Source organism: Rutilus rutilus (genome assembly GCF_951802725.1).
Source record: "Rutilus rutilus genome assembly, chromosome: 24".
Lineage (NCBI taxonomy): Eukaryota > Metazoa > Chordata > Actinopteri > Cypriniformes > Leuciscidae > Rutilus > Rutilus rutilus.
The window spans coordinates 9,531,504-9,548,475 of record NC_140228.1 but is presented as its reverse complement, the minus strand read 5'-3'; the positions used below and the strand labels follow the sequence as shown (position 1 = coordinate 9,548,475).

The 16,972-nt window shown below is 37.3% G+C and overlaps 1 protein-coding gene across 1 annotated transcript; it reads right to left on the bottom strand.

Moving 5' to 3' along the window:
* Window positions 1–2,366: 2,366 nt before the first annotated feature.
* Window positions 2,367–13,082, bottom strand: olfm3a (olfactomedin 3a). The gene is made up of 6 exons (XM_084399129.1): window positions 12,651–13,082; window positions 7,256–7,399; window positions 4,998–5,153; window positions 4,587–4,806; window positions 3,747–3,853; window positions 2,367–3,582 (listed from the first exon to the last, which is right to left on the bottom strand). Exons 1-6 carry the CDS (start codon window positions 12,717–12,719, stop codon window positions 2,905–2,907), a joined length of 1,374 nt encoding a protein of 457 aa, XP_084255255.1. The 5' UTR covers window positions 12,720–13,082; the 3' UTR covers window positions 2,367–2,904.
* Window positions 13,083–16,972: the final 3,890 nt, after the last annotated feature.

The window sequence follows — 16,972 nt, the reverse complement described above, 5'->3', positions numbered from 1 at the left end:
AGTGTTGCAGACAGATGTCTTTCTGGAGAAGAGCAAAAGTCAGATTGGTGTTTTTCATTACATAATAGACTCAAGAATAGACTCTAAATGCTGTAAGAAAACTCAATAAAATAAGAACGGTTTCTAAAAGTCACTGAAAAGTCAGAAGTTTGTTTATTTATTATGCAGCCTCCCTTCCGGCATTCTTTTCCTTTTTAAACTCAAGACTTAATTTCTTGACTAGTCAGTGAAGAGAGAGCGTGAACAAATGCTTTGAATGGAGAACAGATTAAAAGTATGATTGCATTTCATCAAAAGATCTTGGGAATGTTGTGCATTTTATTTTATTTTGTGATGTTACTTTTCAAGAGATCAGAATATTTTTTTCTACAAATTCTCTGAATAATCTCGCAGAACAAGTACCACGAAGGGCTAGAACCAAATGTGTTAAAGTCCCCCTGTGGTGAAAATCAAGTTTTTAATGTTGTTTATATGTGGTGTTTTTAATATGCTTTAAGACAAACCTTGTGCAAATTCATAAGTAAAGACGAACCAAAGACAGTCTCAAAAACACGGTTTGAAATCGCTGCTGTTTCTGACGTCAACAACTACCAATCAGGTCAACGTGTGATCGTCAACGAGTTTCTGAGCTGGCGTGAGTTAGTGGAGGCGGGGATAATTAGCAGATTCATAAACGAGGCAAGGGTGTAGAGTTACATTCAAGCTATTTTAAGGCATTTTCAGGAAAAAACAACATTTAAATATGTCATTTTGGTGATCAAAGGTGAGTTTTTAGGGATAAAATGATTGACAGGGCCTTTAATATGAATATTGCTCAATAATACTATCATGTTAACACTTTACAATGAGGTCTCATTAATTAATACATAAACTAACAATGAGCAATATATTCTTACAGCATTTATTAACCTTTGTTAATGTTAGTTTATAAAAATGTTATTTCACAGTGTATTAACAAATATACTATGTTGGATCTTGAAAAACATATTAGTAAATGTTGAGTTTAACATAAACTAAATTAATATATATTTAAGAAAGTATTGTTCATTGTGAGTTCATGTTCATAATTAATGTTAAATGAAACCTTATTTTAAAGTGTTACAACTATCTCAATGCAAATATACTGTAAGTCTCATAGGATTTACAGTATATAAAACTATTTGTGTTTCTTCCACTGGCAAGTTTTTCCAGTAGGCTACAGAAGAAGGTAAAAATGGGTCTAAAAATATCACTGCAATGATGGAGAATAGAAATAGTATGGCATCCCACTGAGTTTCTCATTTTTTTTGCACATTCTCTGGAATTTAAAATGAGTTGCAATGTGGAGCACAATACACTCCACTGCCTTAACCGAAACTGTCAGGTGACTGCTGAAAAGATAATGTGAATATCAGTCTGTATTGGCTTTATCATCTGATAAAACAGTATAAAATATTTATATTCATATTGATATTACTCCTCTGCTGAGCCAATTAGTTTTATGCATTTGTGAAATAGGCCTCATTATAATGTGGTCAAAAAAAAATACAAAACTCTAATGGACGTTTTATAGACCCACAGGAAATTGTGACTTCATAATGCAGGGGTAAAAAAAAAATCTTTTTAATAAATAAAGAAAAAACAACAACAAAAACCTATTGTATAGCTCCAGAAAATGCACAATATAGAGCACAAGTCTCTTTTATAGGTCTAAAAGACATTATGCTGTGTAAACCGTTACAGAATTTTTTGGGGTGAACTATTCCTTTTAAGTGGTTAAATATTTGGGAGTATTATAGGCAATAAAACATTGAGAAAGTGTAGAAAAAATAACAATTTAAATGATCTAATTAGGTTTGTAATTGAAACTCTAAACTCCAAAAACATCAAAACTAAAAAGCAATTTAAACTTTCTGATTGCAGATCTATTGCAAGACTATGTTGTAGGCGAATATTCATAAGAGATGCACTGGGCGTGATGGGAGGAAACAGCAGTAGTAAATCCCAGTGGGTGATCAATTCCTAGCGTTGAATTGATGGTGGTAAAAGTGCATTTAAATTCCCAGTGCCCTAGCAGACAGGGAGGCTTGACACAGACATGAAGGGAGAGGAAATTGCAGAAAGGAGTTGGAATCGTCCCCTCCTTGCTCCTGTGCCCTTGATCTTGATTGAAAATGCCATAGGACAGCATTCAAAGTCATCAAGTGAGAAGGGCTGCCTGTAAATTAATGTGAACGCAACCGCATTCGGGCTTGTCACAATCATCAGCAAATGACCTCATTATAACCCCCGTGAATTCGGGGCTGAATTCCGACGAAATTGCTCTGTGTCGCACATGGCTCCTTTCTGTTCTGTTGTTTACATTTATGGATGTAGATTTGCGGCTTCATTCCAGTTGATTTATTGTTCTGTTCTAGATTTAATATAAAATATTTCCTCTCACAGAGACAATGAATGTTACAATCGTTTACATAGGTTCATATTCAGAGCTCTACAGTTTGTACAACTAAACTTGACACAACAAGATATTACCAGGAGAGTCTGGACAAATTAATGCTGCCAAAAGTACATCACTATATAAGAAAATGGGATTTCTGATATACAAATACCACGTAAAGGATGGCAAAAGAATCAGACATTCATGCAGTTGAGCAATCTGTGGCTCACATTGTGAAATATTGCAAGTAAGACCTAACTTTCAGAGCAGCTATGAGAAGATGAGTAAAATAACACAAATCTTTCAGTTTGTAATGGCGTGGCATCATCAAGTCTTCATGTGTCATCGGTCCTAAGGCGAGACGATGCTCAATTCAAATCACAGTCTATGGTGAAGTAAAGGCAACATGTCTTATTAACATTTGGGAAAGGAACCATGAATGCGTAGAAAATAACAATAAATTCAATATCCACACTGTATACTGTCCATTAGGAATCATCTTCGGTTTTGATGACATGAAAAAGCGTGACGTTGAAAATGACCTGATGTCCATTGTTCCAGGCGTAAAGCGCCCGTTCTCGAGCGTTGTAGTCAAGCATGGAAATGTGAAAGTACTGGTTGTGGAATGGGATGTCCATGTACTCGTACGTCGAGGTCTTTGTGTTGTAGGAATAATACACCTTGGCTCCGGTCAGATGGGAATTGGTGATGTACAGCGTGCCGCAGATCATGAAAGACTCGCCTGCGTTCCTTTTGGAGTATTCCGTGTTCCACGTCTGGAGAACCTCCAGCGTCTGCGGTTCTAACTGAGAAATCACAATGTTTCCTGCATTCTGATTGGTGGCGTATACGGCCCACAAACCCAGCTCATCCGCCATCAGGTCGATGTCCGAGAAGCCTCCCCAGGTGTAGGGGTAGACGTTGTGGAAGCCGGCGTACTCCAAGGCACGCTGGGCAAGAACCCGTCCGGTCTCGAAGCTGTATTTGACAATGATGTTGCTCTGCTCCTTGTTGTAGTACAGAGAGCCATTATAGACCACATGGTTGGTTCCGGCCCATTTAAAGGGAAGGTAATAGGTTCGCGATTCCTGACCGGAGATGAAGTCTTCAATACTTTTATACTCTCGAACCACCTTGCTGTTGGTGTAAGTGTCCATATACCAAATCTGTGGGAAAAAGACAGAGTATGTAGATGAGTGGCTCACTAAATTATTTTACACCTGGTGGAAACCGGTTGTTAGCAATCCTGGGAAGGAAGAAGATTAATCAGGTATATGTCAGAACATTAATCAGCTTGAAGAACATAGCACCGCCCCCCTCCAGAACTCACCCGGTTATTTCTTGGAGATGCAAGAGGGTCGGTCATCCATGCGCCAAACCGCGTCCCAGATGTCTTTATCGTCACAGGGCCGGTGATTTTCATTAATTTCCCACATGCTATAAAAATTCCAAATTAATATTCTTTATTTTTAACATCATCATCATCTCTTTTTCAAATGGCTGGTTTCCTAGAAGCAATTTCATTCCTTTTAAAGACTTGCTTTCGGTGCATGTAAAAAAAACAGCAGCAACTTTTAATGATATACTAGCTTAGTGCATTCAAACCCCAACGCTAGGATGTAATTATCAGAGATGTTAATAACATATTAGAACATCTGCTGAATTTGCCTAACTAACTCATTCATATTGTAAGGCTTTTTAGCACTTCATCATCAGAATCACAGGTGTTATGTGAAGATTGTTGAAAACACATTGTTATTTAATTGCCTTGCTTGACGTTCACTAAGAGTAATTGAATATCCGATATGGACAAACTGTAGCTGGAGGTCAAATCTGAGTTATGTTTTGCTTTGGGCAAGATATTTTTAGTTTTAATTGAAACATTACTCTGCAACTTTCTTTTGCAGGTTGTACTATAATACACTTTAAGCAAAATTCATTTCAGTAAATATGAATGCATACTGCGCCATAAAATCAAGCACAGCTGAGCATGTTTGGTTAACCCAAAGGTTCAGCCAATCAAAGCAGAGGTTAGTTACAAATACAATACAGTAGCAGTTAATTCTAATGTAATGTAAAATGATATGAAACAGTGGAATATGGCCCCTTTAAAATGCTTGAACTGCAGTAAATTCCGTCAGTACTTACGATAGCTGTGGATTGTACTTACTGAGTTTGCTCATGCAGTTTCGTAGACGGCTATCCAGGCTGAGGACTCTCTGATAGAGCTGCTCATAGTCATAAGCTCCCAGCTCCTCCTGGATGCCCGTCAGCACAGCAGAAAGATTCCTGATTTCCTCTTTGAACTGAGAGATCAGCTTAGCATCTGTTTTGTACTGCTCTAGCACAGGAATCAGTGGCTGGAGTTCATCCATACGATCGTTCAGCTCCTGTAGAGACACACACACACACACACACACACAGGCTGTTATGCTTTATACAATGTTTAGTCGTGAAACGCATGTAGTTCTATTATAGGCCTGCAAATGTTTAGCGTTTTGACATAACACCCAATGCCCAATGCTGATGTTTGCATTTCCAAGCAGCAGATCTTTTGTAACCTAATAAAAAAAAAACATACCTTGAAGTTTCTAGCCATTATAGTTTTCCTGTCTTCTTCAATTTGCCGGAATTTGGTCCGTAACCCTTTCATTTGATTTTCCATTTTCATGACATACTGGAAATCGCGCTGCGTACGCAGATTCAGGACTTCAATGGACTGAGACATGTTCTGCACCTGCATCACAAAAGCACAAGGTAAGATGTAGGACTAAACTAGGGGTGGTTCTCATAAAAAAATAACTGTTTTCCAACATTTGATAATAAGAAATGTTTCTTGAGCACCAAATCAGCATATTAGAATGATTTCTGAAGAATCATGTGACACTGAATACTGGAGTAATGATGCTGAAAATTCAGCTTTGCATGACATGAATAAATTACATTTAAAAAAAATATTATTTAACAAATAAATGCAGCCTTGTTGAGCATAAGAAAAAAAAAAAAAAGAAAAAAAAAATGTAATGCCCAAACGTTTGAGCAATATTGTAGATGTAAAATAAACCATGAGAAATTTGAACATTTGCATCATGCAGTAAACAAAAAATCCAATTCATATGTATAATACTTTTTTGTTTGTTTTGCTCCTTTTGACCAGCCACAGGTCACCATGGACATTTGTTTTATGGAAAACAATACATTGCTTGAGCGACAAGAGGGTAAGTAGATGAATTTATTATTGTGTGAACTATTCCTTCAACTTCAGCGGGTGAGAAGCACTTTCCAAAGACACATTTCTTTGCATATGTTATGGATAAACTGACTACAATTAATGAATTTTTAAAAAGGGGCTGATAAAAAAACAAAAAACATAGCAGTCACTCCAATCTCTTGGTGTTTGTCCCCATCAAACTGTCTGATTAGCTGCCTTGACTAGTGCGCGAGAAAAGTGGAAATCCATGAATCATGAATGAGATGGAGGCCTGGGATTTCTTTTCAGGCTATAGGGAAAATGGATGCGTTAATAAATGTACATATCAATATTAACGGCAGTCAGGCTCCCGTTGAATTGAGGCATGTATCATTTATCATAAAATCAGGTATTAATGACCTGCATAAAATCAGCCTCTTGTGAATGCAATGGAAGCACACATGAGTGCTATTGCTTTTTACTGTGAGTGTGTGTGTGTGTGTGTGTGTGTGTGTGTGTTTAAAGGTCCTAAGTGGGAATGAGAGTGACAAAAGAGGATAAAAACGTTGGGGGAGGGCAATATGTAATGTGTGATTGAGAGACCGAGAGAAATAAAGAGCAAGAGGACAAGTGTGTGTGTTTGTTTATGTCAGTATTAGTGGTGAGCTGTACAGTACTGTAGCTCCTGAAATGTGAATCCCCGAGGCAAAACAGTACATTAGTTGTCGACACAATATACACTAGCCAAATGATGCCTGTGTGTGTGTGCGCTGATAGAAAGAACAGAAAGCAAGAAGAAATGCAGAGTGAAAAAACCTTGTGATATTACAGGGCTTTGCAATATTTCGAATATTCACATTATATTCGCAATGCATGTGCTGACAGTAGGTATTATTGTATAGGTAATAGGTATTACTATATAAGAAACATTGTGAATATCATGATTTTAATGCGCCTGTTTAATAGGCCATTACATTTCCGAAAGACCGTCAGAGTAGGCTAGTTTTGCACCCTTTCATTAGTATGAGAACATTCAGAAAAAGATGTTCTAATAGTATTAAATATCGTCAATATTCAGTTGCAAAAATGAATTGGCAAGTTTAATTTCCATTAATATATTTAGGGGAAAAGATGAATGTGTGTATATATACTACCTTGAAAAAGTTAGGGGTCAGTAAGATTTTTATGCTTTTGAAAGTATGCTCACCAAGACTGCATTTATTTGAAACAGTAACATTGTGAAATATTACAACAATTTAAAATAACTTTCTATTTATATACATTTTAAAAAGTAATGTATTCCTGTGATGGAAAAGCTGAATTTTCAGCATCATTACTCCAGTCTTTAGTGTCACATAATCTATCAGAAATCATATGCTTATTTGGAGCTCAAGAAATATTTCTTATTTATATAAACAATGTGTCATATTTTGCTGGATGGATGTTTTGTGGATTTTTGGAGTAATAGGAAAAAAATTTCTTATCATTGTAAAATTATTTACTGCCACTTTTGATCAATTTAATGCTGAATAAAAGTATTTCAAATCTTACTGACCCCACATTTTTGAACGGTAGAGTATGTACGTATATACATATGTCAGAAAAAGAAAGAAGAGAGATAAAATGTGTGTGTTTATTATACGTGAGACCTTCTCCAGCAGCTGTCGGAGCTGCCTGCTCTTGGCATCCCTGGAGCAGAGGTTTTGTTCCGGTGCGACCACTGTGCAGATACAGCGTCCGTCTGCATCCTGTGCCGAACTATACACCTGCCATCCTTCCTTTGGACCAATTGTCTGTAGACACACACACACACACACACACACACACACACGCTGTTATGCTTTAGTTATGCTGCTATGCTAAGGAAAACTAGGGCAGATGTCAAGATTTTCATTCAGTGAATTTCTATCTATTTGTCACACAAATCTATCAGTATGACTTCAAAAGACTGAATATTTCACTTGAGTCATATGGACTGCTTTTATGGTGCTTTTCAGTCTTTTTTGAAGTTTGAAAGCTTTTAATCCATGGAAGAAAAAAGGCATACAGGTTTGGATTGACATGAGGGTTGATAGTAAATGACAGAATGGTAAACTGTCCCTTTACTTATCATTGAACTCATTTATTTAAATGTGCTGTAGATAAAATAGGACTTGCATTTTATCCACCGAGCAAATTCAAAGGAACGCCGTTCTAAAATCTTTCTTTTGTGCAGCCTTGAGATCACCATTAACAACAAAGCTACGGCAAGATGCTAACCTCCACTGTTATCATGCAAAGGCCTTGTAAATAGTTAAAGACATGCTTTACCAGTGAAACCAGTCAAACAGGCGTGCCATTGCAAGTTTCCCAGAAGATGAATGAAATAAATCGCTTATTTGGACTGACAAGCCCACGCGATAAAAACACTTTTATCTATTTGAAATCTTTCTTTTACTGGACCTGAGAGCCCGTGACATCATAAAGTGGGTGTGTCCCTGTCAGTCACAATAATGCCAGTGTTCTCTCGCTCTAATTCACTTGCGCTGTAACTGATCCAATTCCCCAGCTTTGATGTATAATTTGTACAGTCGAATCTGAGAGTTGGAATGCGAGACGCGTAACTGTGCACTCAACGGATACAAGCAGGGCTTAAAAAAAAATAAACAAAAACAATACAGGGAGAAAGAATTGGGATAGAGAAAAGAACGGATGGAGAAACGATAAGGAGGTTTCGAGGATTCACCTGAGAGGACAAACTGATAAGCTTTCCCTTTGAAGACAGAGGCATCCCATGTCATACAAGCATGTGCACACACTGAATTTACTGACACCCTCCCTGACTGCCTCTGCCTCTTCTTTTTTTTCTACCTCTCTGTCACACATTCTTATTTTTCCCCACTCTTCTCCTCTCTATATGTTTTGTATTGCGAGTGTGACATTGCTTTTATACATCAGTAACTTACACAATATGGGCAGTTAGGCTACTTAGTTACAAATAGTTACAAAGGAAGCCTAAGTAACAAACAGTAGTTTTGTTTATTTAATGATCATCATTAATTTTTAACAAATCAAATGAATTACCTGAATGACTGAATTGTGTCATGCCTGAATGAATGTGTGCTTGTATCGAATCGGCTGGATGAATAATGACTAGCTCATAAAGATGTCCACTTGTTTTGATCCTCCTGAATGAATCTGTGTTTTGAATTAATTGGTTCAGTGAATTGATTGACCGCTCAAAAAGACCCTAAAATGACAATTGAGACACCCTACGGTCTCTTATTGGACATGCGCACGCGGCAGCCATTGTAAGTCCACAAGACCGAAAGTGCATATGAAGTGTGCCATTCAGGACAGGGCCTGGCACTACTTTTTCTAATAATAATAATTCGTTACATTTATATAGCGCTTTTCTAGGTACTCAAAGCGCTTTACAAGGAAGGGGGGATCTCCTCAACCACCACCAATGTGCAGCATCCACCTGGATGATGCGACGGCAGCCATATTGCGCCAGAACGCCCACCACACACCAGCTTATCGGTGGAGAGGAGACAGTGATGAAGCCAATCAGTATATGGGGATGATTAGGAGGCCATGATGGACAGAGGCCAAGGGGCAAATTTGGCCAGGATGAGTAGGGGTTACACCCCTACTCTTTTTCGAAGGACATCCTGGGATTTTTAATGACCACAGAGAGTTCTAAATGAACTGGTGTTTTTTGAACAAGTCGGTTAGGTGTATAATTCAATGACTCACTCATGTTTCGTTGTACGAGTTGGTTCAGTGAATGATTACTCGCTCATAAAGATGTTCACTAGTTTCGTTCCTGAATGAATTGGTGTTTTATACGACTCGCCTATGTTTCGCTATGCTGCGCAGACCGATCGATTGGCGTATGACATCAAAGTACCACGAGAGCGACTGGAGAGCAGATGGTTCCGTATGCTTTCGAATCGCTCTCGCGGTACTTTAATGCAGTCACTGGTATAAAGAGTGACTAAAAATCTGATAACCTGTCTAGACCAGTAGTGAAATTGCTATTTTGCGTTGCAATATTTTCTGTAATACGTAGAGTAATTTATAATAAATGCAGTGTAAGGTAGCTATGCACGTACAACATCAGCAGTATCTTAACAAAGCACAAAATGATGGATTCGTTTACAATCACTCAGAGAACAACATTCAAGTCCACTTCCATTTATGTTTGTTGATGAAAACAAATCGCACCCACCATCAATCCAGACAGAGAAATACCAGATATATCACTATAACTGGACAGAGCGTGGAGGAACATACATTGACCACACAGGTACTGATGATCATGTCTTTTAAATGGACTCACATTTCTGTCCTGATGGTGGAAATCATCATATTTGTATGCCCATGTCTGAGATTTGTACTGTGATATTAAATACACAGCAGAGAAAACAGCCCTCCTATCTTTAGTTCTCACTATATTTGGCGGTCATGCTTTCAATCAAGTTCTGATTTAAACAACACCTGTTTGAAAATGAAAAGACTGCTCAGAGAAGTTGCGATTCTTTTTTTCTTTCTCTTTCTTTTTGCTTTCACTCTTTTTTTCTTGTTCGCCTCTGACCTCTAGACTATATCTCAATATCTGAGTACACTTCTGAAAGAGAACGAGGCATAGGAAGATAAAAGGAATGCTTTCATTCATTATCAGTCATCTTCTCAGCGATAAATCTGTAGAGTAATAAGTGAGGGTGTGGCAGTGTTCGTGCACAGCAGATTTATTATTATATTGTTCAAGTATGGTTTATTTCATTCATCATATGCACGCGTATGTGGTTATCAAACATCGAGTGACATTCGTTCATTATTTGTTGTTTGTAATGTTCAGATTAGAAAATTAGATAGTTAGCAAACATATCTCCTGAGATTTCATAAAGTCAGATACGCTCTGCATATCTTTTATGAATGTCACATAAAGGTAAAGGTAATGGTGTTTTTTGCAGACAATTTTGGGTTCCCCAAAGAATGTTTCAGTGAACAGTTCTTACAAGATCCATTTTTTTCTTAGTGTGAAGAACATTTTAATCTAAAGAACCTTGTTCCACTAGGAAAAAAACCTTTTGTGCAATGGAAAGGTTCAGTGGATGTTAAAGGTTCTTCATGGAAGCATCAATCCCAATAAATAACCTTTATTTTTAAGAGTGTATTCTGGGCCAGATGACAAAAAACGTAATGTCTAGAACATTATAAGAAACATAATGTGAATAGATCAATACATGACTGAATCGGCTTTTCCATTCAAAGTCATTCAAAAACTTGCTAGAAAACCGAACACTGAATGCTAAATAAGGTGAAGGTCTGTATTATTATTATGAATCCCTCCACTGACATTAGAAAGCTGTATCCCGTAGGTGTGTAATGCAATTTGTCACCATAAAAAGCGCATTTCAGCACGTCAAATTAATCATCATGAATCACTCATCCCACAAGCAACAACAATGTAATTAGAAGCCCATTACACTAACGTCCATTCATTTCAATAGACAAACAGCCCTCTTTCTTAGAGTCTGTGGGGGTTTTGTGTACTTTTGGACCTGTGACATTTTACGGACTTCATATGGTGAGGTCAAAATGCCGGCATAGAAGTACTAGCGATGTTATTCAATGGTTAAACAAATTGTTCAGACAAAAAGCAATTGTCTGTCTAGTTCATGCAGACATACTGGAATGTCTGTATGTGATTAGTTCACTTCAGCACCGCGGCGGTGTGGACAGCTCCTGTCCGGCTAAAAATGACTAAACACCTGAAGCACATCACCACACTCATTTTAGCACTTGTTACATCTCATTATGGTGATTTTTTTTCTGCAGTACTGTCTTAAAATGAAAATGTCCTGCAGTTGTCTTTGATAAAAGAGATAGCAGCTTGATTAAAACAAATCTGTAGATTTCATGACAATGCTATATGCAGACTGTTTATATATTTTGTTAATGGCAAAATTCAAAATAGAAGAGACTTAGTAAATCCAGCAAAAAGCAGTTTAAATCGACATACATTTTCTTGTGGTTCATTCCCATTCGACCCCTTACCAGTGTGCACTGGGGCGTAAATAATTATAATTGCATTGTCTGACCATTTGCCAGTTTTGATTTTGTTGTCACTAGTTGGTTTCTGTGCTGTCGCATTTTAGGTATTCCATGCATGTTTGTTTTTTTGTCACGTTTATGTGATGAGTATTTATGTGTTGTCATTAGACAAGAACTTTGCTTTCCAACAAAGGGAACAATCTGCTTAACATCTGATACAGCATCATCAGAAATATTTGTACTTAATTAATCTAATTACAGATTAGTTTTTACATTGAAGTTCTGTTTTTGGCAAAAAGTAACTTCAATTTAATTTGTTATATTTTATGTTGTGCAGTTGCTCATTTTCAATTATTTTAAACATTGCATTTAATTAATACTATTGTTTGTAATCTGCTGTCATAATTGTATATACTGTATCATTTTTACAGGAGCAGCAGGTTATTTAGCTTATTTACTGTGTTGGGCAGTGGACCAGAATTGATCAATCCACCATTATATCCACTGGATGGTAAAATCATATCATAAGCATATGCACCATATGAATCCACACTGACAATGAAAAAAAAAAAAAAAAAAAAATCTACAAAATTCATATTTCCAATGCTCATAAATATTTGCTGCATGTCCCTTTATCTGTTTGTAACTCACTAATGCATTCCTGGAAAACATCTGGAAAGACAAATGGCTCTCCATGCTTGAATAAACCAAAGTTTAATATCTGTGGACTAGTTTTATTTTCCTCCATCACGTACATATTATATGATGTATAATCTTGAGAACTCCAGTGTTAGAGGACCCTATATGAAATTGTATTAAATAATTATATATATTAAAAAAATATAACTTTGAGATTTCAGCAGCCAACTTAATTAAAAATATCTATTTTTATTTCCTACTACGGCATATGCAATCTGTTTTAAATAGATCCACATAGAGAGAAATCAAGTGCATTGCATTATCTTGAAATCTTTTAGCTTGCAACTCATCGCATCAACTTACCATGGATGGATACAGTCCGAAGACAATGAGGAAAAGCAGGGGCTTTAATGCACCGAACAGAAGGATCATTCTGTCACGTCTCTATCGCACTTTTCTGCCGTTAATATCACGTCCTCGGTGTGGCAGATGATGCCCGGAAAGAACAGGGCGGATTGATCCAAATTCATTACCGTGCAGCTCCACCGCGCGAGTGCCCGCGTGCAGCCATTACTGAGCGCGCGCTGTCCAAAGTTACGACCGCACGCGCATGAGGGTTCAGCAGACAGCGCGTGAGAGCATCCAACACTACCAAGGCGAACTTAACAGCGGATGTGACATCATTTGATTATTCCAAACGTTAACTTGTTAAGCAACGGTGGCGAGTGAATGCAGCCACTATACCGTTCCAATGCATGCAACACTTGTGTGAGCTGAAATGGTCAGGCTGTCAGTGGTCGCATGTGGTGCTTGGAGCAAATGTACACGGCAAAAGTTCCGCCTCCAATGCATATAGGCTACAGTGGGGTGCAAATATTAAAATACCGTTGTTAGGTTTAGAAAAAGAAATGTAAAAAAAAAAAAAAAAAAAACAATAATAAAAATGTAAACGTCATTCAGTTTTAAAGAAGAAATGTTAAGTGCAGTATTTTTACATTTGTAATGTAAACGCAAAAGAATGTTAATAAAAAATACAAAAAAACTACCTGACCTGTAACTTACCTTAACCATATAGGCGGCTACTGTAAAAATTGTTTATTGTAAATTGCTGGAAAAATATTTTCTGAAAGTTAAGGAATGAAATGCCTAGTCAAAACATTTTTTTATGAATACATGTACTTTTAGTGTAAAATATTGTTAAATTTGTTGGTCTTTAATGGTAAAAGGATGTTCCCAGATGTCCCTGCTTTAAGCATTACATTTGATTATTATTTTAATAATAATTATTTTTTATAATTATTGTTATAAGTTATGAACATTGTAGTTTTATGCACTGTATATGATCAGTTAGTCATGGCAACATAAAAAAAAAATCAACAACAACAAAAAATTTATATATATATATATATAAAATAATGCGAGATTCAACTCTAGTTAAAGTCACTAAGTCAGTTTAATATCATTTAAATGAACTGGGGAAAAATGTTTTACATTTCTACAGCCAATTGAACAATTTAATTGAACTTAAACTTAAGGCAGAAACAGAACTTATGTTTTTAAGTGGAAGTAGGTGGACATTTTTTACAGCGTGTTGCATTTCATGTTATTTTAGCTTTTTTAATGAGATGTAGTATCCACACATGTTTATTTGTCATTTTGATGCATTTTTAATTCATCGTGTGGCCTTCTATAACACCCGCCTTATTAGGCGGGTGTTATAGAAGTTTTAAAGATGCATGCAAAATAGATACTGAACACCTTCCCAAACCACCCACATCTGTTGAACTGATATCCATGAGGGAAGTCTACATGAGATTCATTGAGGCAAAGGTGGTTGCTCAACACACCTACTGCCAAGATATTTTTTCAGTATGACACAATGGGCTTTCTTTAAAGACCTGGTCATACAGATAACTACTACTTCCTTTCTTTTTTAGATGAATATAGTTTTTAACCACCTTCATTTCACTCACTGTTTGTGTGTGCAAATTTTAGACTCATCAGTTAATTATACAGCCAACAGCATAATTAGTCCTTACTCTGGTCTCATAGAGCATGCAAAAGCTTTCCATGAGTTTTAGCAGCTTGGGTAAGACAGCAGCCCCAATTCAAGCTAATACTTGAGAGCTTATATGAAGAGTGTTGATTTGCTTTCAGGCTCATATCCTGAGCGGTATTATCTTATGAAAAGTTATTGTTTCCATAGTTAATGAAATAATAAAAATTAAAGTTATGAAAGTTTTCAGCTGTACACGGTAATGGTTGTCTGATGATTTTGTTCATACACAGCAAATCCTCATCACGGGCAAATTATGCTCGGCAAACAATTTGAGTTCATCTCTGGATGAGGGTCTTGTTTGAGGATGGTAAATTGGAGAAATTCTCATCCGGTGTTTATTTTTTGCACACAGCCTTCTGTGAGGAAACAAAGTCAAGTGTTTGAAAATGAGCTTTTGTTGAATCTTTCTCTGCATGTTTATGTAAAACATATTGTAATTTGCCCTTTCATATTTCACTTGCATTATTCATGAGTCTATCAGAGGACTCTTTACTTTTGCTAATGATCAGGAGATGGTATTGTTACTTACAAATTCACCTCCTTACTTTTGTACACTCTCAAACTAATAAGGCTAGGATGTCGGTTCTCCTGGTCTGCATTTCTCTTGCGAATGTGTGTTTGTGGTGTTTTTTGAGAGTAGGTGTGCATGTGTTGTAGTCAAGTGTTAATGAGCCATCGAGCACCTGAGCTTCCCACACCACCTCACCATCGCATTAATCTCACTTGCCATTCTCCTTTCCATGTGACTTGGCATGGCATCTTCTTTTCTCTTTCTTATTTATTATTGCTTTACTCAAGAGTTCAGTTGCTCAGCAACACCTGCTGATGGCTTTCATTGGCCATATATTTGTGAGTTTCTTAGTATTTTGTTTTACTAAAAGCTTAAAAGCATTGTCTTGTCTGGTGGTTCATTACAATGATCCATATTTGTCACAATTATGTTCTGTCTAGTCTGCACCTGTTCTCGTTAGTCCCTGATTAGTTTACCTTTCTCCACCTGTGTCTTGTTAGTTTCCTCATTTTCTCCTTTGTATTTATACTCCCTGTTCTGTTCAGTCCCTTGTCGGTTCTTGTGTCTGTCCTGCCTGAGTTAGTTTCAATAAAAACTGTAGTTACCCTCATCTTCGTCTTGTGGCTTCAACGACCACAACAGTGTGTATTGTTTTCCTGGGTCAGAATTAGGCCCCATTTACACGATGGGAAAACGCAGATATTTCCCTGCGTTTTGGCCTGTCATTTACACGAAAATGCCGTTTTTATCCCAGAAAACGATTATTTCTAAAAACTCCGGCCAAAGTGGAGATTTCTGAAAACGCCGGTTATGTGTTGCCGTGTCAACTGGGAGAAACAGGGTTTTAGGTTCTCAAACGTCACATTATGCGCCAGAAAATGCTTACGTCATGTACGCGCCCTATGTTTAGAGTTTGTTTGGCTACTATTTGATCATGGATGCTGTTAAGGTGGTACTCATTTTTACTTTTGTGCAAACGCTTTTGGCCTGTTTGCATTTGCTTCGCTGTCTGTCCACACAAACGAACCTCGCTTGAGGTTGTTTTGAAAGGAACTGGAAGTCGTTCGTTGTTGTCGATTTTGAGGATTCTGATTGGTTTGCATGGCTTTATCCTTCTCCCTACACTGCCGCCCATAGGTTTGGCATAGTTATGATGTTGCTCGACGGCTAATTTATGCGGGTTGTGTGCACGATGTTATTTTTGAAAACGGAGGGGGAGAAATATTCGTTTCTCTAAATACCCGGCTATGTGTAAATGTGGCCTTAATCTTGTGCATCATTCATTAAGAAGTCCTTTTTTTTTATACTGTCTTTAGTGTGTAGGCTTTCTTTTTGTTCATGCAAATGGTTTGCAAAGTTTCAAAGCACAAATCCACTCCAAAGGGAGTTATTATTCTCTTTATCAGTGTGAACTGTTTCTGAACTCCCTCAAAAGCCCCAATTGTAGTCATGAGTTTTCATCCAGGAAACATATGTCACACTCACAATATTCCTCAATATTCTCAATTTAAATAGTTGGCCAAGGCAGCATTAAAAAGAGGCGATGCCTGGTTGAGTTTTGTCTGTGTTTAACTCCACTTTTAGACATACTCTCACAAACTTCCCTTAGCACTTCACCTCAGAGGAATCCCCACCATGTTCAACTTCGTCAAGTGGGTGCGGGAAGTTCATTTGGACAGACCCTCTACTCCTCGATTTTGACAGAGGGAGCGAGTCTGCTCAATATGTACTCAGATCCATAGACCACAATGCAACACGATTGTGACGTCACAGCAGATCGCGCTTAATTTACCCCCACACAACTCTAGTATATGAAATTGGAGTTATTTTCTCATTTAAACGCATAATACTTTGTTGCTTGCTTAAGCTGATCGTTTTTACACAGTCATAGTTTATTGTATTATTCAAATTTTCTCTGATGGAAGTTCATTAAAGGGCGTCATATAATGATACATGCACTTTTACAAGTTGATTGTACTGAAATGTGTGTTGGCAGTGCCTGTACACAACCATCATAAAATGATAAAAATCCATCCAGTGTTTTTTTTTTTATCTCCTTATATGTTTTCCCCTGTCTCAAATCAAGCCGTTCGACCGTGTGACGTCACACGGTCG

What these genes read in the sequence shown, in the direction of transcription:
- olfm3a (XM_084399129.1), bottom strand. Translation starts at nt 12,719, where the DNA reads ATGATCCTTCTGTTCGGTGCATTAAAGCCCCTGCTTTTCCTCATTGTC. An exon ending in TCGGACTGTATCCATCCATG is followed by an intron (nt 7,400 to 12,650) that starts GTAAGTTGATGC and finishes GTGTGTCTACAG; the next exon opens with ACAATTGGTCCAAAGGAAGG. An exon ending in AAACTGCATGAGCAAACTCA is followed by an intron (nt 3,854 to 4,586) that starts GTAAGTACAATC and finishes GAATTTTTATAG; the next exon opens with CATGTGGGAAATTAATGAAA.